The sequence below is a fragment of the Agelaius phoeniceus genome, chromosome 6 (genome assembly GCF_051311805.1).
Source record: "Agelaius phoeniceus isolate bAgePho1 chromosome 6, bAgePho1.hap1, whole genome shotgun sequence".
NCBI lineage: Eukaryota > Metazoa > Chordata > Aves > Passeriformes > Icteridae > Agelaius > Agelaius phoeniceus.
In genome coordinates this window covers 61,620,060-61,644,226 of record NC_135270.1, presented here as the reverse complement: position 1 = coordinate 61,644,226, position 24,167 = coordinate 61,620,060, and the positions used below count along the sequence as shown (strand labels likewise).

Below are 24,167 nucleotides of genomic sequence, written 5' to 3'. Positions count from 1 at the left end.
GAATGAAATGGTTTGGAAAAAACCAAAAAAAAAAACCAAAACATTTTCTAGAATTATCTCTTCTCATTTCCCTTATTTTTTTTTTTTTTAATTTATTTTTAAATTTCCCCCCCTCCCCCAGGAAAAGTTCTTTCTGCTACTAAAAAAGCAGATTAATCATGTACCACATTTTTGAGAGAGGCAGTGACAACATTTTTCCATCACTGACATTAATTTTCTGATGAAAGAAAAGAAAAAAAAAAAGGAGGAATGGGGGGAGGGAAATGAAATGAGGAAAAGAGGAAAGAAAAGTTGGGGAAAGTGGGAAAAAGGAGAAAGGAATAAAAGGGTGAAGGGGAAAAGGGGGAGGAAAGGAGGAGGAAAGGGGGAGAAAAAGGGGAGAAAAGGGGGAGAAAAGAGAAAGGGAAAGAAAAGGGGGAGAAAAAAGGAGGAAGGGAAAAAGGGGAAAGTGAGGGAGAAAGGGGGAAGAAAAAAGGGAAAGAGGAGAAGGGAGAAAAAGGAGAAAGTGAGAAAAAAAAGGGGGAGAAAAGGGGGAAGGAAAAAAGGGGAAAGGGAGAAAAAAAAGGGGGAAAGGGAGAAAAAAAAGGGGGAAAGGGAGAAAAAAAAGGGGGAAAGGGAGAAAAAAAAGGGGGAAAGGAAGAAAAAAAAGGGGGAAAGGAAGGAAAAAAGCAGAGAAGGGAAGCAGCATCCTGTACATCCTTTTTTCCAAAGCTGTCACTGCAGGCCTGTGCAAACAGCCCAGAAATGCAACTGCTCAGCATCTCTATTTTTAAAGCCTGGTGTGATTGCACTCCTAATCTCCTGGATTCTTGTCCAAAGAGATGGCAAAGGTTTAAATAAAGCAGAATATCCTTCCCATGATAGGGGGGAAAATAATTCAGCAGGAGGATCTGCTTAAATCAGGGTTGATTTAAGGCCTGAGCTGAGCCATCCTTGCCTGGCACAGAACCCTCCCTGCCACCCCCACACACAACAGGACATGAGAGAGTCCAAGTGCAGCATGAAAATCTTAGATTATAAAGAAGATAAAATTCCAGTGAACAGATGAACATTCCTGGAGTCCCTGAGTGAGCAAAATAAAGGAGATTTTTGAAAATGCCCCCAGCTCCTTGGTATTGCCAAGCCAGCTTCACTTTTTCTGCCTGAAGGAGGTGGTTTTGGCTGGGATGAAGGTAATTTCTTTCCTGGTAGTTGGTACAGCACAATTTGGATCTAGGATGAGGATAATGTTGATATTTTGGTTGTTTTGGTGGTGCTCCCCCTAAATCAGGGATTTTTCAGTGTCTCATGCTCTGCCAACAAGGAGCTGCACAAGAAGCTGGGGGGGAATATGGCCAGACCCAGACTTCCTATTTATTATTATTATTATTATTATTATTATTATTATTATTATTATTATTATTATTATTATTATTATTATTATTATTATTATTATTATTATTATTAAACTATTCTCATCTCAACCCATGGGTTTTACCTTTTCCCAGCTCTCCTCCCCATCCCACTGCAGCTGCAGGCTGGGGTTAAGTTTTGACACTAGCAAAGAGGAATTCAAAACCAGTAAAATTTAGAAGGAAATTAGCCAAGCAGCAAAATAAAGTGGCTCAGATTAAAAGCAGTAAAAGCACAGAAATATTGTCTGAACAAAGCACAGAATTTTACACAGCAAAACCTACTTGAGGTGAAAGAAATGGTAAATAACCTGGTCCTATTAGAGCAAGAAAAACCATCCACATTATTTATTATTATCAGTAGAAGCTGGAAATATTGTGGAGGAACAGCTATTGGACATCTCTAAACCTCTAAATCTTTAAATCCAACAACTACAGAGCTTTTTGCTGTTTGAAAGGGTCCAGTTCTTACTAAAGCTGTTCACAAACTGACTCAGAGAGATTTTTAAAATAAAAGCCAAAACAAGAAACAGGAGTTTGGAGAAAATAATGTGGCCTTACAATTCTGCCAAACCTTTTGGGGAAAGCTTCAGGTTTCCCCTCCTAAAAACTGAGCTGGCTTTGTATCCTCATCCAGGAAATGCAAAGGCTGATTTTACTCAGATGTGGGCTCACCTCAGGGAAGCTGAGGTTGTCCAGCTGTGGTCCAGCACAACAGTCCCAAATTTGTAAAATCCCAGAAGGGTTTGATTAGGAAAGGACTTTAAAAATCATCCAGTGTCACCCCTGCCATGGCAGGGACACCTCCCACTGTCCCAGGTGGCTCCAAACCCCATCCAGCCTGGCCTTGGGCACTGCCAGGGATCCAGGGGCAGCCCCAGCTGCTCTGGGCAGCCTTCAACCTTCACAGGGCACAATTCCCAATTCCCAAAATCCCATCCATTCCCTGGCTCCTGCCCTCCATCCCTTGTTCCCAGTCCCTCTCCAGCTCTCCTGGAGCCCCTTTAGGCTCTGAGCTCTCCCTGGATCCTTTTCTCCTGCTGGAATAATCCTGCCCAAACAGAACCACTCAGCTCCACGAGAACACCAAACTCCAAGCTCTAAGGAAATGTTTTTTTTTTCCTTAGACATCCTCATCCTGGTCCAAGTGCACAAAAGTTCTGTTTGGAGCCATTTTTATCACCTGTCACCCCACGGGTGTCACAGGCTGTCAGAGCTGCACTTACACCCTCTCATTATCTCCCAGCAATCCTTGAAATTCCCAGTGCAACACATCCAGGGGCACTGCACCACATCCCCCACTGATTTTGACAGAAATTCTGGAGAAAATTGGCTGTAATTTCCAGGCAATGCAGCCACAGACATATGCAAACCCCCACCACACACACCTGCTCATCTGTTCTGCTATAAAGATGAGGTTATTTTTCTTTTTTCCTTCTTCTGGCTCTTCAAAATAAATTTCTTTTAAAAATTTTATTAGATGGCAAATCCCTCTACTCACTTGTTAAATTAACACCAACTGAAGCCATAAATCCTCATCTAAACAGGCAGAGAATTCACCTGATACAAATGCATGTTGAAATACTGACCCCAGAGCAACAATTACTTGAAGCCATACATTGAAACACAAGGAAACAACTCTAATTTCTGGTTTTTCTAAGAAGAAAACCCACTCGTGCACAGATTCAATGCACACCTTGAAAGAATTCTGACATATTGCTATTTTCCATGCAAGAAGTAATGGCCTGAAAATAGGTACTTTGAGATACACCATGAATAAAATGTGCCTGGCTGCCTTTCCCTGATTAAAATAATAAATAACAAACCCATATTTTCCCAGATATACATCCTTGCTTAAATTGAGTATATTCCACAGGTATGTTAACATATTTAGAATTATTACTGAGGGGCTGTTTTTAATCTCATGCCACTAGTTCTGTGTAGGATTTACAAATACTCCATTAAAAACAGGGGAGCTGCAAACTGAGTTAGCTTCAGCTGCTTCCCAAATTTGGCAGAATGATGCTGATGTTAACAGAGCAAAATGCTGAAAGCTTGAAGAAACTATTCATTTTAATGTCAAGTTATCTTTGCAGACTTTCTTCAGTCAGATGATCCATGAGAGAGAAATAGGGAATGATCTTTAAGCCTCAAATGTGCCAGCTTCTCACTCTGATTTCATAAAATCATTGAATTCCAGAGTGGTTTGGGTTGGAAGGGACCTTAAAGCCCATCCAGCTCCACCTCCTGCCATGGGCAGGGACCTTTCCACCATCCCAGGCTGCTCCAAGCCCTGTCCAGCCTGGCCTGGGACATTCCAGGGATGGTTGCAGCCACCTGGGCAACCTCTTCCTCAGTCCCAGGGCCTCACCATCCTCACAGTGAGAAATTTCTTCCTAATATTTCATCTAAACCTCCCCTTTGTGTCAGTTTAAAGTCACAACCCTTTATCCCATCACCCTGATTCCAAGAAACAGAGCTATGGGATGTTCCCTGAAGAAAACCACTTCAATTCTGACTCCTCCCTGCAAAGCCATGTGGATCCATCCCTGGATTTTGGTCACAGAACTGGGGAATGATGCTCTGAACCATTCCCCAACTGCTCTCACCCCCCTGGAGCTCCCTCAAAGGGAGGGCAGCTCTTGTGCTGTTTGTGGGTCACCAGGACAAGGGAAGAGATGAGAATCTTGACTCCATGTTTCAGAAGGCTGATTTATTATTTTATGAGATATATTATATGAAAAATGCTATACTAAAACTATACTAAAAAAATAGAAGAAAGGATTTCATCAGAAGGGCTACACAGCTGGCTGTGATTGATCATGAAGTAAAAACAACCACATGAGACCAATCTGAGATGCACCTGTTGGTAAACCATCTCCAGACCACATTCCACACCCATCAGATTATTATTGTTTACATTTCTTTTCTGAGGCTTCTCAGCTTCTCAGGAGAAAAAATCCTGGCAAAAGTATTTTTCAGAAAATGTGTCAGTGGCAGGCAGCACTCACTGCCTCCTTGAGGAAATAATAGCACTTTATTGAGGAAACTCAGGGCTGGCCTGGGCTCAGTTTGCTGAGCTGAAGTGAGCAATGGAAGTGGAGCTGTGCTGAGAGATGAGGAAATGGGAGGGAGAGGCTTTTCCCAAAGCTCAGCTGCAGAAATGCCAACTCCACTCTCCCTACAGGCAGGTTTCAAAGAGCAGCTCAAGACTCAAGTCATGTTCTGCCACTGCTGCTCTCTGAAAACTGCTGTGAAAATGGCTGTGAAAATTGCTGCTCCACAACACACACAGACTCATCCTGCTCCAGAGGAGAGATGGAAACTCCAGCATGCAAACAAAGGAAGCACAACTGGGACCCACACTCCATCCTTTTGAAGAGTAACAGGATTTTGCACCATCAGAGGCACTGAAGGTGCTTTGCTGGTTGATCACAGGATCCTGGGACAATCCTGGGAGATCCAGGTGCTCCAGAATCCCCTCCAGCACTGCTTTCCAAAGGGCAGGAAGGCTTTGCCCTGCTCTGGCACAGAGCACTGCACTCCCTGTCCCCTCCCAACTCCACTGCACCCACTCCATGCATCTTCCAGATGGTGAGTGTTGGTTCTACCACCCAAACCCATGAAGAAGAAGGTAAAGAAGGACTAGCATCCACATACAATCCCACTTTTTTACACCAGCTTACAGATGGGATGGTGTGAGCAGGGAAAGGGCAGAAACAAAGGATGGAAGGAGGCTGAGAATAGGAACAGCCCTGGGGATCCACCCAAATCCTGAGCAGGCTGCTACAGCTCCTGCCCAACACCCAGCCATGTGTTAGGTAATAGATACACACAAAACAAGCTGTTCCAAAAGCATCTCATGCCCTAACTGTCACCTTTTACCTCCTGGCCTGAACTTCTCTGGCAAGACAGGCTCAAGTTGAAACCTGTAAGGCAGTATTTACCAGCTGGGTGCTTAATTCCTGCACCAAATGATGAAAAACAAGCATTTAATATGTATTTAATGCAATGCAAGGATTTAAATGGAACATGAAGCTACCAAATACCTGAAGAGCTAAAATTATAGAAAAGATTTTACAGGAAAATCTTCATTTGAGATTCTAGCAGCACACATTAATGCAGTGAAAGGCTTCTGAGAGGCTCTGCCCAGGCTTGCATAGCAATGGAAATGTACCAAAATAGCTATTCCAAAGTAATTATCCTAATGATAATCCACAATTAAAATGCTTTCTAATGGGACTTGCAATAAAAATGTAATTGGTGATTAGGCCAAGATGCTGGTGCTTGTGCAGACAGCAATTTTTGGGCTGTGAGGAGCAGCACAGACAAATGTGAATTTGGAATCCAAACAGGAGATTCAGACAGAGGCAGAGCCCAGCCTCAGGCTGAGAGCAGCCCAGAAGTGACCCAAAACTGCAGCTGCTCTGGAAAAGCACAGCAGAGTCACTTCACTCATTCCCCAAGCACAGGAGATGATGAAATTTAGTCCAGCCTAAAGCTTTGAACCCTGCCTAAGGCAGGTGAAAGGTCTGACCTGCACCTGGGTCAGGTGAAACAACAGGAGATCTGAAAAGGAGGGTGGGAACATGGAGAAGAACATTCCTAGATGGGCAGAGGAGGCCACCAGGATGATCCCAAGAGGGATGGAGCAGCTCTCCTGTGAGGAAAGGCTGGGAGAGCTGGGATTGCTCAGCCTGGAGAAGAGAAGGTTTGGGGTGAAAAATGTGACATTGAGGGGAACTTTCAGGAGAGCTGGAGAGGGACTGGGGACAAGGGATGGAGGGACAGGAGCCAGGGAATGGCTGCCAGTGCCAGAGGGCAGGGATGGGTGGGAGATTGGGAATTGGGAATTCCTGGCTGGGAGGGTGGGGAGGGGCTGGGATGGAATTCCCAGAGCAGCTGTGGCTGCCCCTGGATCCCTGGAATGTCCCAGGCCAGGCTGGACAGGGCTTGGAGCAGCCTGGGACAGTGGGAGTGTCCCTGCCAAAGGAATGAGATGAGTTTTAAGCTCCCTTCCAACCTAAACCATGCCATGATTCTAAATTATACTCAGATGTTGGAGTCCTGGATGCTGAGAATTTCAGACTTTCTGTGCTGACAGACTCTGACCTCCCCAAGAGAACACTGCACTGACCTGAGCTGTGGAAAAGGCTTCCAAAATTAATTAATAGCACTAAAATGACGAGTTTGCAGTTTGAACAGAAGTGTGTAATATCACAAGGTGAAAAACTTAAAGAGTTTAAAGTTTTAGAATATAATAAAATGTATAAAACAAGACAGAAGTTTTAAGTTTAAGTTTAAAGACAGAAGCTAGTCCTTCTTTACCTTCCTCTTCACCTTCCTCTTCATGGGTTTGGGTGGCAGAGCCAATACTCAATAAGTGTAACAACATCTCTCCCTCCCATTCACCCACAAATTCAACAAAACCACAGATCAACTTCCATGGAAAAAAATACATTCCAAATAACAGCATGTGGGTGTGTACAGTACAAAGACATCCCAAAGAGATTTATTTGAAAGCCAACACTCTGCCTTATCACAAACCAAGGAATTCCAGGATTCTGATGGCAAATAAAACTCCCTCCAATACATTCTGCCATAAAACCTTGCTTTGCATTAGGCAGAAATACAGATTATAAACCCTTAAAGAAGCATCCCTGTGGTACCAACAGAGCTCAGAGCTCCTGCTGGGGCAGCTGAATCTCTGCTCCAGCCTGGAGGAGGGGCTGTCTCTCCCCAGAAAGTCCCAGGGAATATCAGTGCTGACAGGAGCAGCTTGTTGCACCAGCTGCTGTGCTACATTTAGATAATAAATGTGTTTAACTACACAGAGAAAAAAACAAAATTATGTCACATCCACCACAGACCTGCTCATCCAAGCATCCCTAAGATGGCATCTTTTCCATTTACCTACTCACAGGACACCCTGCAACCACAGCATCCAGCCAGGCTAATGAGGAGGTTGAGCTGCAGTCCTTAATGAAATTAGCACAGATAATTTGGAATTTCCCTGGACAAGGGGTCTCTGTTTTCAGCTCTGTAACCAGCAGGATCTGCCTAATGATGCAGCAGCACCCTGGGAGCTGCACCAGCTTCTTCTCAAGGTGCTAACCTGAGGACAGAATGTGTCAAATGAGCTCTGGTGGGGTCCAGCTGCAGGTTTCCTACTGAAAAATGTGCATTTAAAAGGCAAAAAAAAAATCCCACTGACATCATCTCTCCTTAGCTTTGATTTAAAAGAGTGAATGGTCAAAAAATACTTTTTCTTATTAATTTTCTTTTTCAAAAGGCACCAGTGTTGTCCCTAATGGAAAAGCTTGTAAAAAACCACCCCAAGAACCAAGCAGCACATAAATATCATGGATGAAGGTGCTAACAGAAAGTGCCAGCATGGCTTGTGAGAGCTTGGCAGACATTCCTTCTGAAATCTCTCCCTGCAACATATGGGATGTTCCTCACTGATAAGTTTTAAACTGTTATTTGAAAAAAAAAAAAAAAAAGGAAGAGAAAAAATAAAGATACTTCAATCTAAAATGATGCTTTAATTTGCAAATTTTGTGCAGAATGCACAATTTATGCCAATAATTAGCATTTTAAAAGGCTATGCAATGCTGTCTGGTATTTCTTGAGGACTTGAGTGAGATTTACTGAAGCACATAAAGTCTTGTGTCCCTTTTTGAGAAAGTATTTCATATGCTGGGGCTGCCAATTAGAGCAGGACTTATGGAATGAATGAACATCTCTGCACTGTGACCTGAGCTGAGCTAATCCACCCACATATGCCTGTATCTATGGAGAATGGAAGAGGGAGAAAGATAAAACAGAAAAATTTAATGATTCCAAGGCTGAAGCTTTATTTCTGGCCACTGTTAAAACAGCAGCTTATACTGAGGCTATCTGCATTCTGTGTGATTCCATCCCACAAAAATGGAAGTTTTTACATTGATTTTGGTGACTAACTTTGAGCCAAGGGCTGCGGATCCTTTTTTTCTCTCTGCTTTGGATTGCTGGCTCTTAAACAAAGTGAATAACAGAGCAGGAAGTGGCAGGAAAAGGGGTGGGGAGCTGCAGGTTGGTGCTTTGAGGTGACAAGTGACACACAAGTGACATCAAAAGGTTTACCCTGGCACCCCAGAGGAGGCTGGAGTGGCACCAGGAGCTGTGGGGACACAAGAGGCCGATGACAGGATGGCACAGAGCACACAGGCACTGACCCAGAGTGACAGAGGGAGGGTGACAAAGCTCCCACCACAAAATCCCAGCAATCCCAGCTCTTCCCACGGGAGCCGCTGGGTTTGTCAGCGCTGAAGGAACCTGGAGCTATTTGGGACACACCTACAGCACCATCCAGAGCTGTAATTAACACCTTTTCAGGCTAATGAGGGATTCTCAGCGCCACCTCGTCCCCCACACAGCTGCCATCAGGACTTGATAATTCTGCTTCTAGGATTCAAAACCATCTTTTCAGGTGCATAAAATCAGAGATTGCTTTGGCTTGTAAAGGACTTAAAAGTCATGAAGTTCCAAGCCCTGGCATGAGTGAGGATGCCACCCACTAAACCAGGGCCCCAACCTGGCCTTCAACACTGCCAGGAATGGAGCAGCCACAGCTCTGGGAATCATTCCCAAGAGCCACTTGCAAAGCAAAAGACATTCAGTGAAGAGACTCCACAGCCTTTTTGGTCCCATTTTGCTGTTCAGCCAGGCTCTGTACACAGAACACCACGAGCAGTCTCACAGCAACAGCTCCATCCATGGAGGGCCCCTGTCCTGCTAGGAATGACAACATTCCTGTGTCTCCCCATTCCCCCTCTCTTACAGGATGCAATTTGCTTGCCCACTATCTCAACACCCAGCTCTGAGAGACTCCATTCAAAGATTAACTTTCCCATACCACTTAACCAAAAATGTTCTGCTCAATTCCTTCCCAGCTGTTGCTGAATTCACTCAATTCACCCAGGAACAACATTCCCCAAATGAGGAACCTCTCCCTGCTCAGCAAAGCCACCAACCACGGGAGCCAGAATTGCACACAAAATCCTTCAGGCTGGAAAAAACCTCAAAAGTCAGCAAGTCCAATCCCCTCCTTGTCCTGAGAGGAAGAGTGGATTTGTCTTTCCAAACAAGCTCTGAGTCTGCTGGTTGATAAAACCAGCACTGGGAGAAACAATGGGAAGGATTCCACTGATTGATGAATGGAAAAATATATTTGCTTTTACAAATAAACTTTAGGTTTGCTGATAAATGAAATTAGGCATTGAAAGATGAAAGAAAGAATGGGGAAGAAAAACCCCTAAATTCCATATCAATTAAAAATTGAAAGGGAGGGTTATACATTAGAGGGAAATCTCTGGTATCAGGTGTTTTGGGGAGTCTGAACCTCTCAAGGACCTCAGCCAATGGGGAAAGAGAGAAGGGAAATGTGGCTGGGAAATTGGGATAAAAAGGAGGCTGCATCCTCCAAAAATGTGAGAGATCCCAGGAGATGCCCCATGGCCTCTCCCTTTATTCAAATAAAGCCAAAGGACTCCTCTGTCTCCTTTTTGGACATAAACCTCTGGTGTTTGTGGATTAATTTTCCTAACAGTCTCCAGCCCAGAGCACTGAGTGCCACCTCCTTGGACACCTCCAGGGATGGGGGCTCCAAACCTCCCTGTGTGGCACTCACATTCTCTGGAAAAATCCCCTCGCCCAGGATTTTTCTCCTGGGAAGCTGAGAAGCCTCAGAGAAAAGGGAAACAATTCTTATCTCATTTGCTTCTCCTGTGTGGAATGTGTTTGGAGATTGTTTAGCCACAGGTGATTGTTTCCTTGGGTTCTGAATTGTTTTGACTCTTTGGCCAATTGGGGCCAAGTTGTGTCAGGGCTCTGGAAAGAGTCACAAGTTTTTATTATTAGCTTTTTAGCTAATAATATCTTTTCTGTGTTCTTTAGTATAGTTTACTGTAGTATTCTTTATTATAATATAGTATTATACAGTAATAAATCAGCCTTCTGAGAACATGGAGTCAGATTCATCATTCCTGCCTTTGTGGGGACATTCCCAGCAAATACAAACCTCCCTGGACAGCCCCTTCCAAAGCTTAACAACCATTCCATGGAGAAATTCCTGCTGAAATCCAAGCTGAACCTCCCCTGCTGCAACTTGAGGCTACATCCTCTTCACCATTTCCCCAGAAGTCACAAGTGCTGGTGATAAAATCAGAATAAATCTTTGCTCTTTAGCTCACGGCTCTCCCTAAATTCATACATTCCAATTAACATCAAAACCAGTGCACCCACAACACAAAGATTAATGACTCAGGAGAAGAGGAGGATGAGGAAAACAGGCAAAGATTCAGCCCAAACCAAAGGCTCTGCTGTCACTCACATTAAGGCTGTTTCAAACACTCCAAGGCACTCACATGGCTGTGTTTTTGATGATCCTTCCTTGGTCCATTTTCTGCCCAATGCCATGCACAACAAACACAATGTGGCTGGTCTGGGGTGGCTTGTCTTCTAATGTGGCTTCTTCTACATAGCCTCTGTGTAGCCTTGTCCCACTGCTTGAAGCTGCAGAAAGAACATTATCCCACATCAGTGGCATTCTGCCAGCTGCACTGCTCTCCTCTGCTTGGCTTTTCTCAGGCCAGCACGTTGAAAATCAGATCATATAATAGAGAATCATAAAATTAAAGGATTAGCATCTAGTTTTAAATATGTGTGTACAGCACAAAGACATCCCAAAGAGATGAATTTTAAAGCTAACATTCTGCCTTATCACAAACCAAGGAATTCCAGGATTCTGCACCTGATGGCAAATAAAACCCCCTCCAATTAAGTATGTTCTGCCACAATAAAAGTGCCTATATTTTTAATTATAGGCACTTTTAAAGCCCTGAAAGATTTGAGCAGCCAGGTGATATCAGCAGCCACCTCCACTGGAAAGGGAATTAATTTCAGGCATGTTTTGGAGACCAACTCTTCAGAAAACAGTTGTGTAACTGTGCACTCACTTCTACAACACAAAATCCTTCTCCTGGGTGTCTCAATCAATGAAATTCCTTCTGTCTCCCCCTTACTCCCACAGCATGGAAAGATCATGGAAATGACCTGTCCACATAAATGTTGTCACTTTATCCACCCCAATTAAAAGAGTATGTTGAAAACCTTTAAAATTCATCATTTTGATAGGGAAAACTTGCTTTATTTTGAGCTGATCCAACCTGAAATTTCCCCTCTTGTTCTTCAGCCCAGTGACCAAACCCAAACCCAATTCCCCAGGGTAAATGTGGGCATTTTCTCCCTGCTGTGCTGACAAACCCATGGGCACAATGTGCCTCCATCCCCCTCTAGTGACACTCAGGGGACCACACCAGGCACCAGTGCTGGCCTCCAAAACTGGAACTAACAGCTTATTTTGGTTTTAAACAGGAGGAAAACACCCCAAACCCACTGAGGGCATTTTTTACCCAAGACAGGTTTTGTTTATCAAGTGAGTTTCTCTTTGATATTTCTCCTCCACAAATTGTTTGGGCCAGATCTCATTATTTATTACACATTATCCCCACGGTGTTCTGGATAAATGACATCATTTCTTCTGGAACTGAAGCACTGAATTATATTATTTTTTTAAGGAAACATTAATTAAGTGTTCACCCAGGAGTCCTGGGGGGTAAGAGGGCATTAATTACAGGGCAGAGGATGCTGAATAAAGTCAGAGCTGTGACCTGACCTTGTCTCTTCAAGGAACAAACCAAATGTGCAGGTTCTTGTTCTGGTGTCCTGCACAGGACAAGTTCCCATTTTCTAGAATGGAAATAACCTGCTTTTTCCTTGAGAGACTCCCCCCTCTCTTCCAACCATCTCAGCTTTGCTGCCTGACTGGGAGTGTTGAGTTTAAATGAGCCTGAATTTCTACTGGAAATAATTTCTGTCTAAATGCCCTTTCCTGTCACTTCATACTTCTGTTTTATGAACAGAAGTAAAGGCTGGATGGAGGTGGGGAGAGGGAAGGTATGGTCATGTATTTAAGGAATGCATCACAATATCTAAGTACCCAGCAGTAAAATCAAGGTTGCAAAAGGAACTGTAATCCTTATATTATTACAGGAATAATCCTAATTTTACATTTAATTCTAATTTTAGCTTCTGGACTCTGCCACTGTAATATTTTCATGTATTTGTTACGTAGTGCTAACTGCTGCATCCAAACCCATCAAAATAAAATTAAACTATAACAAAATTATAATTTTTAAATTTAAAATTAAATAAAAATAAGTATAAAATTAAAATATAATAAATATGTAATCTAAATAAAATTTTAAAATATTCACATCCAAATAGAATAAGATTTAAAAATATTCACATCTAGTTACCATTATTTACACAAGCTAAGGATTCTGAATACTCATATAAAGTAAAAAATGCAATGGCCAAAGTGGGTTACTCACATTAAAACCTTTTGGAGTTAAACTTCAAATGCTGGCATTTACAATATTCTTTACAAAAGTTTGGGAAAGATTTACCTTTGGAAAACCCCAACTTTTGTGTGACAGTCCTTGCAATTTTGGATGTTGTGGCATCACTGTACAGATACACCTCATCCACACTGTGCCAGTCCACATGGTTACGGCTCAGCTTTAGACTGTGAATGGCTGCAGCAAAAAGGAATAAATAAATTGAATTTAGGTGGGGAAGAGGGAAAAAAAAACCCCAAAGACAGAGAGAGAGAAGGGTGATTTACACACAGGTTAAAATCTAGAGCTCCATTATGCCTGAATTTGTGTTATTTCTTACCTTGAGGAATTTTTACAGCTGGGTTTAACCTGAGCAGGACAAGCAGCAGTTTGAAGACCACCTGTGAGGACAATTCACATCACTCCCCTCCCACCCTCATTTTGGGGTGGGAAGTACCCAAAATATTCTCTTTAAAGGGGGCAGGGTAATGGATCCTGAAATACTAGAGGTGGGTGTGATGAGCCCCAGGTATTTTCATCACTAAAAAGTGGAATTTCAGCCCTGTCTCCCATGAGAGCTGCTCTGCTCTAACACAGAGGCTCCCACGGCTCCCCTGCATTTCTCCCCTTTCAGAAATATCTCAGAGCTGGAAATGCAGCTCAATGAGCCTCTGAATGGGCAATTTCTGGCACAGAACAGAATGTAGCTCTTTGAAAAGCCACTAAGAGCTCTGGTGGTTGGGGTTTTTTTTTTCTGTGCAATGATTGTGTTTTTCCAGATTTGGAACTGATTGAGCTCTGAGCCCGACCTCATGACACACAGCCTGACTGTCAGGATTAAACAACAGGCACGTTGTTATGCAAATCAAAATCATCTCAGGCTTGGAGCCTGCAGGAGCCAAGCAGTGCAGACAGCTGGGTTACAATAACTTGGATTTCACCAAAATTCGCTGCTGAGGTCTCACTGAACGTGGGGTGCACAGAATTTGCAGAGCTGACAACAGCAATAGCACTGTGACCAAAGAAATGGTGATTTATCTGTCACTGCTCTTGCTGGGAAGTCCAAAGTCATGGAAAACACCCAGAGGGGCTGTTTTGGGGTTGCTTTTTCCACAGCAAGCAGAGCTCTAACCTGTCTCCTCCTTGAATCACCCAAATGAATTTTTTATACTCTTCTAAAAACATTCTGAGAAAGCCTGAGCCATCACAATTTCCAATTTTAACTCTGCTACAGCACAAAGCAGCCAGGCTCAGCCAGATGTTGTGACCTTTCTCCAGCAAAATTTTTTGTTTCTTTGCCAAAGCAGACAGACTTGACACAGACTGATGAAAAACTAAACAAAATCTGTAAGGAGCATGGGGATTAACAGAGGATTACCCCTTGTGTTGTGGTAAACAACTGATTCACCAAAATAACTGGAATTACATCCTTGTTTTCCACTAGAAGAGCAGGAAGAAGAAATAAGCCTGGCTTTGAAGAGCAGAGATGGTCTGTCCAGGAGGTGCTCAGGAATTGTTCCACCTGCATTCTGCAAAACCCCTCTGAGAGAATGATCCTGGGGAAGTTGCAGAGGAAGGGTGGAAGTTTGGTGCCTTTGGAGGGTGTTGTGTTCAACATCCAAAAAAAAAAGAGGAAGAGATGTGGTTGAATCTCTGGAAAAACAGCAGTTTGTGGAGCAGTGATCCTCAAATTCCTCCTGGAGTCCAGTCCAGCCTCTCTACTGGAAGGAACATAAAGGAACAAGTAGCTTTTCCCCACCCTGTGTTAATTATTCCCACTTGGGAAGAACAAATTCCTCACTTTTGTGCTGTTCATGGACGTGGAAGGAACATCAACATCAATTACAAGATGGGGAAGAACCAAAGCATTTGAAATGAAGTTCCCAAGGCCAAATGTGAGGTTCTGCACCTGGGTCAGGGCAATCCCAAGCACAAATTGAGGCTGGAGGGAGAATGGATGGAGAGCAGCCCCAGGGAGGAAGGTTTGAGGGTGAGGTGGATGAGAAGATCAACGGGACCCAGCCGCGTCGTCTGCAGGCCAAATGTGCCCTGGGCTGCATCCAGAGAAATGTCACCAGCACAAAGCTGGGGGGGCTCAGGCTGGAGAAGAAAAGGATCCAGGGAGAGCTTAGAGCTGTTGGAACCCTGGGAATTGCTGAGAATTTCAGACTTTCTGTGCTGCCAGGCTCTGGCCCCCAAGAGAACACTGCACTGACCTGAGGCCCTGGAGAAGCTCCCAAAATGGAATGACAGAACTGGGATTGTGGGTGTGGGGTTTGAATAGAAAATGTGTGATATCACAGGGTGGAAAACTTAGAGTTTAAGGTTTTAAAATATAGTAATATGTATGGAGCAAGATGGAGGTTTCAGGGTGGAGGCTGCTCCTTCTTCTCCATGGGTTTGGGTGGTTTTGTGTAATTGGATAAAAAGTCCCCATTGTGGGCATGGGTGGTTGGTTATTGGGTTAAAAGTGAAAATAATTGAGGTATCATTTCTTAATTGGACAGTTTATCCTTAAAAGGCCTTGGAGAGAAAGAGATGGGCTCCATTTTTAGTTTGTTAGAGAGAAGTGCTGCAGAACTCAGGGTTTGTGAGGCTGTGACAGAGATAAGAACTGATAAACATCTGAGTCCCAACAAGAAATATCATCTTGAGTATTTAATCCCCATCCTGGAGAAAAAAAGAAGATAAAACTCAACACAGAGCCCCTTCCAAGGCCTGAAGGGGCTCCAGGAGAGCTGGAGAGGAACTGGGGACAAGGGATGGAAGGACAGGAGCCAGGGCATGGATTTAAACTGGAAAAGAGTAGGTTTAGGTTGGATATTGGGAAGAAATTCTGCCTGTAAGGGGGGGGGGAGGCCCTGGCACAGGGTGCCCAGAGCAGCTGTGGCTGCCCCTGGATCCCTGGAAGTGTCCAAGGCCAGGTTGGATGGGGCTTGGAGCAGTCTGGAAGGTGTCCCTGCCATGGCAAGGGCAGCACTGGATGAGCTTTAAGGTCCCTTCCAACTGAAATCTTTCTGGGATTTGATTCTGTGATAATTTGACAGTGAAGGGATTATTAAAACCCTTGAGAGTTCAACCAAAAGGAGTTTCTGCTGCTGACAGCCCCAGGGGGTGTTTACAGTGAGACAGGGAACACTAAAATATGTCTTTGGGGAGGGTTTGTCAGCAGTCTGAAAAGAAACATCCTAAAAAAAACCTAAAATATTCCAAGTGTGCTTTGCAGGCATGGGATTTTACAGACTGACACTGCTGGTTTGGAGCTGAGCCTGAGGAAGGGGAAGTGATGTTTCTTGAGGATGAGGACAGGATTGACAGTGGGACTGTCCTGAGGGGCTCAGAGTGGCAGCTCGGGGTGTCCCAGGTGCCAGGGAGCCACCAGGGCGTGTCACAGCCTGGCTGAGGGAGCCCAGGGGCAGAATTCAGATGCACAGGGGAATGAATCTCTTCTTGCTCATCCTCCAGGAGCACAAACTCCACACCTGAGGGGGCTCTCCAGGGTACCAGGCTGGGATGGTGCTGAGCTTCACTGAGATCTGACTGTCCATAAATCCATGGGGATAGAAATCTCCCTCTGGACCCGACTCCAAGAACTTGGAGGGGATTTTAAAAGAGGGAGAACAACTTTTTACATGGGGAGATAGAGAGAGGACAAGAGGGAAAGGTTTTAAACTAAAGGAAGAGAGATTTAGATTAGATTCAAGGAAGAAATTCTTCACTCAGAGTGGGGAGGCTCTGAGGTTGCCCAGAGAAGCTGTGGCTGCCCCTGGATCCCTCTGCATCCTCCAGGAGCATAAATTCCACACCTGAGGAGTCTCTGCAGGGTACCAGGCTGGGATGGTGCTGAGCTTCACTGAGATCTGCATAAATACACACGGACAGAAAACTCCTCTGGCCCTGACTTCTCATGGATTTGCTCCCACCTGGCACTGACAGCATTCTCACAGACATCCCTCTGTAGGTGCATCTTCCTCAGATGCAGAAAAAGCCTGCAGAAAACCCCTGCACACTATTCTGGAGAAGAGAAGGCTCTGGGAAAACCTTGCAGCAGCCTCCAATGTCACTGTCATATTTTCGGGAAAAATCCCAGGATTTCTTCTCCTGTGAAGCTGAGAAGCCTCAGAGAAAAATGAAAACAAGAATTATCTCATTTGCTTCTCCTGTGTTTTGCTGCTTTGGAATGTGGTTTGGAGATTGTGTGATTGGTTTCATGTGAATTGTTTTAACTTAATGACCAATCACAGTCTAGCTGTGTCAAGGCTCTGGCGAGAGTCACAGGTTTTTCATTATTGTCTTGTTAAGCCTTCTGTCTGTATCCTTTCTCTATTCTTTAGTATAGTTTAGTATAGCATTCTTTTATTTAATATAATATCATAAAATAATAAATTAGCTTCCTAAGAACATGGAGTCAGATTCATCATTTCCTTCCTGCCATGGGGGACCCTGAAAATACCACACTCCAAGAACCTGGAGGGGGATTTTAAAAGAGGGGGAACAACCTTGTACATGGGGAGATAGAGGAGAAGAGGGAAGGGTTTAAAACTAAAGGAAGAGAGATTTGGATTATATTTAAGGAAGAAATTCCTTACTCAGGGTGGGGAGGCTCTGAGGTTGCCCAAGAAGCCATGGCTGCCCCTGAACCCCTGAAGTGTCCAAGGCCAAGTTGGACATTGGGGCTTGGAGCAATCTGGGAAGATGTGGAATGAGATGGGATTTAAGGTCCTTTCCAGCCCAAGCTCTTCTGGAATTTTCCTCAGGGATTGAAGTCCTTGGAGATGAGGCCAAATTTTGGGTTCTTTTTTTGCCGGAACTTAGAAATGAAACATTTTTCAGGAGCACCAATCAAGACAGACACCTACAGTATGAGCATGTGAAAAGCTCAGCCCTGCTGGAGAAGGAAGATGGAAAGAATCAAAAAAGGATTTTTTTCAGCTGAAGAAATCAGTGGTTGCTATCACACAAACTCCAGTTTCACCAAGAGAGATGAACCCTGAGGGAAAAAAATCCCCCCAAGAAGTTGAAACCTGAAAAACGAACCTTAAAACACAGACCAGATATTCCTAAAGCCTTGCAGAACCTGATCTCCATGAGGCTTTTGACTCGCCTTGAGTCAAAGAAATGGAGAATAACAGAGGAGCAGAAACCTTGCACTGTGTTTTGCACATGGAAACATCCTCCCAGCCTGAGGAGCTGAGCACCTCCTGGGGCCAACTGCTCACACCTGAACCCCTTTTTTAGCTAAATATCTGCTTCTCTCCTTGGTGCTTTCATCCACCTGCCAAGAGCAAAGCACGGCGTGGATCCTCTCTCCCCAGAGTCTGATGGTGCTCAAGTCAAAATCAACCCAGGGAAAAGCATCTTTGGAGTGCTCAGGGCTGCCACTGCCTCCAAGGACAAAGGCACTGTCATTCCAGCCAGGACAGAGACCAGAGCAGGGATACAGACTGTCTCAAAACCTCTCCTGCCTTCTTTTTTATTTTTTTCCCCCCAAGGATTTTTAAATTAGTCTGTCTTGCAAGCAGCAGGTGCCACACAAAAGCCTGACACATGGTACAGGGAGCTGAGAACATAATTTGGCTGCTGTTGTTCCTTCTGAAATGAATCTCAGGTTCTGCTACAGAAACCTGTAGATTTAAAAACCTTTTCTTTTTTTTTTTAAGAGCCATTAAAAAGGCCATTGCTCTTAATTAAAAATGTCTCACATTGCTGTCATTTATACATTGTACTTCATCACCTCTCAATTTATCACTGTCACTATTTGTCACACAACCACCTAATTTCAATTTTTTTTTAATTTGAGCACATTCATTACCACAGCTAGCATGATTTGAGAGGAAATCAAATGCACAACACAATTTTAGAATTTCAATTTACAAAAGAAAAGGCAGAAGTCCTTTCTTATTGCTTGAATTACACTGATTCACCTTTAACAGACTTGGGTTCACTGTGTGAGAAGAGGCAGGAAAAACATTTTGATTTCTGGCATTTTCCATTTGGACCAAATCACATTAAAAAAATAATTAAAGGAAGTCAAGAGGCAAACATTTATGCATGTCAAAATAAATTCTCAAGAGTTCACAACATCCCCAGGAGCTACAAGAACACAAGGTATGACAAGAACAACTCTAAACCTACCACGTGCATTTCCATTTTAAATGAAAGGTTTTAGAAGTCAGTGGAAGTTTAATCACTCCTGGCTTTAGAGGTGGCAGAGAGAGCCCAGTGACAAGAACTTTGGAGCCTTCTGCAATCATTAATGGCTCCTGTAAGATCTCCCCCACTTTCTGAAATAAATTTGCAGGACATCAGCTGCTGCAAAGGTCAGGGCTGTTTTCTGCAGCTCAGCAGCCTTGAGCTATAATCCACACAGCTTCCCCTTTTCCAGCCCATGGCCAGGGACTCATTCCATTCCAAAGCTGCAGCAAAGATGAATTATAACTTAAAATTAAAGATTATTATCCAAAAGAAAGCAGCAAACAAAACATTATCTGGAAGGAACCCTCTGTTCCTTCTCTGACAGAATTAATCTCAACCCAGGCCTGCAGCAATCCTAAAAAAAATTCCCTTTTATTTTATTGAAAAAGCCAAATCACACCAAAGACTGCAAGAAACAAATGTTCAGAGTTTTCATCAGCCACAAACAATTCTAATAAGAATTACTGCATGACACTATGAGCATCTACTTCTCTCTAGGACTCACAACACTTCTACTTTTCCTCTAAGCTTTAGGATGCTTTTTCCTTCCCCTTGGAAAGAAATTGCATGGATACAGCTCAAAAAACTGAAGCATGTAAATCTAACATTTGACTGAGACAAGCAAACTAGAATTTAAAGCTTCCTGAGCCAGAAGCACTACCAAAAAAAAAATTAAAAAAAAAGAAATCTCCAATTACTGTACCTTGAGAATGCTTTCTCTTAAGACATGCAGCATCTGATTTCTCCTTATATCCTCTCCATTTGAACAAAGAAGGGAGGGAGAAGGGAGGGAGGTAGTAGAGAACTAAAAGTAAAAACACTGAGCTTCAAAGTAAAATTTTTAAAAGGGGTGTCATTTTTTTTTTCATTAGTATCACCATTTTTAGAAAAAAAAAAAAGAAAAAGGCACATTTTCTAAAAAGAACTAAAATGTACATATATATTAAAAAAAACCAAAAAACAAACAGATTTTGTAGCAGAAGTGTCAGGTTCCAAACTCAATTTTTTCACTCTTCATAAGCAGTTATGACATGACAGCAGAGCTAAAGGCATCAGTAAGAGGCACCTAAAGCATCATCCCCCTCCTTGGTACAGGGTGAAATACACTGACCCTTCCTAAATGTGCACTAAAAACCTCAAATTTAGGCACAGCTCTTGACTTTTTTTCCCCTCCAAAGAGTGTAAGAGGATGGTTAAAAGTTAGATTAGACAAAATCTCCTGCTCTTGCCCTGTTCTGCAAGGTCTCAGCACTCCCTGGTGCAGCAAAGGAATGACATTCCACACCTGTGTCACCTGCCCCAGGTGTCCCCACAGCTCTCAGTGCAGGTGCAAGTGAAATGTGTTTATTGTTGCACATCACTTCTCTGGGGGGAAGGAAAATCAAAATAAATTCTCAGAGCTACAGCACTGGGGATTCCACAGAATAATTTAATTTGCAATATTGCACTGGCTTTTTTACTTCCCTCAGGAAGCATCGACACAGGAAACTCAAGGAAAGTAGAAGAAAAATTGCTTTTCATGGTGAGGGTGGTAAAACACTGAACAGGCTGCTCAGAGAGGTTGTGGAGTCTGTTGCTGGAGATACTGAAAATCCCACAGGAAACATCCTGAGCAAGCTGCTCTCATCAGAGCAGGGAGCTTGGGTTTGAGCATCCCCAGAGATCCCTCCTGACCTGCACAAGTCTCCAATTCTATGAACAGGAATTTCCCATCTAAAGGTTAACTTAGCTGTGCCAAAAACCCATATGAATTTTTTATACAGTGAGAAAATACTATTTGAAAGCTAAGACAAAAAAAGAAAATCAGCTCTTCCAAATGCAATTTTTAGAGGTTTTGTGGCCTTGACCACACACTGAAATTCTGTAAGAAAAAACCCAACAAAGTTCTGCTGTCTCAAAATCAATGCATTGGAATATTAATTCTAACTGACAGGTTTTTTTATTTCTGTATGTCTATCATGGAATCTCAGACTATTTTTTGGCAGAGGCACTGCTGGGGTTCATCTGCTCCAATCCTCTGCACAGATCAGGATCAACTTCAAAGTCAGATCCAATTTCAGGTTTGAATCAGGTCACTTGGGTGATTTCCAGCTGAATTTTGAGCATCTCTCTGTGCAAATACAAAGAGCTGTATCTGTTCCTATCCCACCTTCCTGAAATATGGGTCTCCTCAAGCCAGGTCTCATCAGCTTTTGGAGATATATTTCACACCCAAGATAGCTCAGCTACCTTAGACTAAAGCATAAAATCAGCAGGATGGCTTCTGTGGGAGTGTTGGAAACAAAAAGGTTTTAAAAAAAGGCAAAATAACCAAACTCTGTAAAGAGAAAAACCGAGCCAGGTGCAAGAGGTCCTCTTGCCCCTGGTAAAACACCTCACAGAAGTGATTGGTTTCTTTGTTCTCTTCTTTTTCTAGTAAATTGCCCAGGTGGGACTTTTTGGCTTCTGTCCCATTAGCCATCCTTAAATTTGAGGTGAAGTCCCCCAGATCCTATGAGATGCCTTTTCACCTCATTGAAGAAAGAAACTTCTAAGTTTACTTCCTTTTTAAGGGAACAAAAAATAAGTTTTGTGATTCTGTCAACAAAAGCCCCATTCCTATACCTCCCTATCCCATAAATCAAGCTTTCAGCTTCACTCCATCATCACTAAATGAATATACCTGAAAAAGGTCATGGAGCAATGGATGATAGGAACCCAACTGGTCTTGTTTTATCTGACAACAGCCTGGATATGTCAGAAATCTCTGGAAAATGCTTTTCCTTTGATGGGCTACTTCAGATAGGTGCTGAACTCACTGCCTGCCTAAGCATGAAGAAAAGGCAGTTCCTAGATCTTCTGTCATTCTGTAAATTTTAAAATAACTTTCTGTCACACACATGTCCCCCTCCAGCTCTCCTGGAGCCCCTTGAGGCTCTGGAAAGGGCTCTGAGCTCTCCTGGGGCTTCTCCTCTCCAGGAGCAGCAGCCCCAGCTCTCCCAGCCTGGCTCCAGAGCAGGAACAGAATTCCAGAGGGGTCTCAGCAGAGCAGGGGGGGACAATCCCCTCCCTTGACCTGCTGGCCAAGCTCCTTTTGATCAAAAAATGCCCCATTTTTGCACCCTGCCATTAAAACAATACTTTATCTGATGCACTGAAAGGGATCAGGCACCAAGAGGAGTCCCTGGCATCAGGCACCATAAACCAAGCTCATTTTGCAAGGCATGGAATGAAATGGTTTGTGAGGATGAAAATCAAAATGCAAAACTACAGATTGCTCAGCAAAGGAGTGATCTCCAGGCTGCCCCATGGGAAACAGAGCCTGCAGAATCACTTCTTGTCATCTGTGCTTTTCTGTTCCCTGCTGCATTTAAAGCTCCTTGTGCTTCCAAAAAAACACAGCAAACTTTTATTTGTAAAGAATAACCCAAATATCAGCATGGGCATCAGGTTATTTGTTGGCTGCAGGTTGCAGACCCTCCTGAATAATTCTGCACCTTCAGAGGAAGGTTTGCTGGGATTAACAGTTTAATAATGGGACATTTATCCCTCCTATCACCCCCAAAAGCCCTGGATGAAGCTTGGTTATTTTCCAATAATATTTTCCAATATTTTCCAATAGCTGGTTGTTAACCAGCTGCAATCCAGGATTAATAAATGAATCAGAATTAATAAATTTAATACAATTAATAGAATTAATAAATTTAATTACTGGAGTAATCCTTGGTAAAAGGGGCTTTTACAGCAGTTTGTATTAATTTTGCTGAGGAATCAGAGGGCATGGCCAGTTTTTCATCCCTCACAAGGTTTTATCACAGCACTGGGAACAGCCACTGCTTCCCAATGGATATTTCCAGATTTATCTCAACTTCCACTGATCATAAACAACAAGTACCTGCAAACCTTGATGGCACCAAAAACTGCTTCATCCAGGATGCAATTACAGCTAAATGGAGCATTTAAGAAATTGATAAACTGAATTCAGCTAATTTTGTTTATTTCACCAGTTGCACAGCTTCTCCCAGTGCCACTGCAGATGGCATTCATGCATGCCAGAGGATCCAAGAGGTACTGAGAGGCAAATTAAAATGACAAAACCACTTTTCACACGCTGCCAGCTGCAATTGTCCTGCAACTCTGCTATTATTACCAAAAAACCCCGTTGAAACCGACTGGTGACTTGACATACATACCACTGAAGTGATGCCATACATAGCTTGGGGGTTTTGTTTGGTTTTTTGGGGGTTTGCTTTTGGTTATTTTGGTTTTGCCTTTTTCCTTTTCTGACTTTGGTTTTAGAAAAGGCACTGGCACCTGAATTTGGAGTTTCTTTTCCTGATCTTTTACATTTTCATAAATACCAGTGGTCGTATCTTTCTGATCACTCTCCCCAGTCCATCCAGCATCAAATCTGAAAATTTCTGTTCCACAGTCCAGACTGTATCTGAAATAATCCCAACCCTGATCTCTCTTATTTACTCTGTAAGAAGAATCCAAGTACCACTGCAGCCTTCCCTCAACAATTAAACTACCAAAAGGCTGGGAGCACTCAGGAACCACAAAGATTTGCTTTCCATGTAAAAAACCATAAATCCCTGCCACTAACAACCCTGAGCTTTGTGCCTCTGGGACAAGAAATCAGGAATACAGGTAAAGGGCCTTCCAGAAGGATGTTTGCACAGGCACAGAGCTGTGGCTCAGGGCTCACACCACCTCATGCACCTTTTGGACAGAGCTGTTTTAGCAGAAAATTGTTCTGCAGCCTTGTCCAGGTGAAAAGATCATTTAAAGTAGGACAAAAAAGGAAAAAAAAATATTCATAAAGTCCTCACTAGTTTTAAAGGGGAGTTAAAAACTCTCAGTAATGCTGAAAAAACTCCCTAAATCAAGAAATGACACTTTGGTTTTCTTTACAGTGATTACAGAATTTATTGCTGGGCTTCCAATTTATGAACAAGGCTTTACTTGTGTGGTCACACATAAGAAGTCATGGCCAAAATACAGCCATTCCCACACTGTGTAACTGCTCTGCACAAAGCTCCACTTCAAAAATAAAGTTTCTTTGTAAAGAATAACACAACCAAATCCCTGCTGAAATATGTTGAGGGCCCTCTGTACTTGAAGCTTGTGCTTTGTAGATTGTTCAAGCAAGAGACAGCCA

The 24,167-nt window shown here is 43.2% G+C and overlaps 1 protein-coding gene across 2 annotated transcripts in view; it reads right to left on the bottom strand.

The window, feature by feature from the left end:
- DDHD1 (DDHD domain containing 1) overlaps positions 1–24,167 on the bottom strand; it is a 66,787-nt gene that overhangs the window by 27,855 nt on the left and 14,765 nt on the right. The window contains exons 3-5 of one of the 2 annotated variants that reach the window (XM_054634840.2): positions 19,731–19,832; positions 12,902–13,030; positions 10,799–10,946 (exon numbers count right to left, since the gene is read on the bottom strand). In XM_054634840.2, the coding sequence (XP_054490815.1) occupies positions 10,799–10,946; positions 12,902–13,030; positions 19,731–19,832 (379 nt within the window). The remainder of the gene's footprint in view (positions 1–10,798; positions 10,947–12,901; positions 13,031–19,730; positions 19,833–24,167) is intronic. The other variant, XM_077180867.1, reaches the window with a different exon arrangement.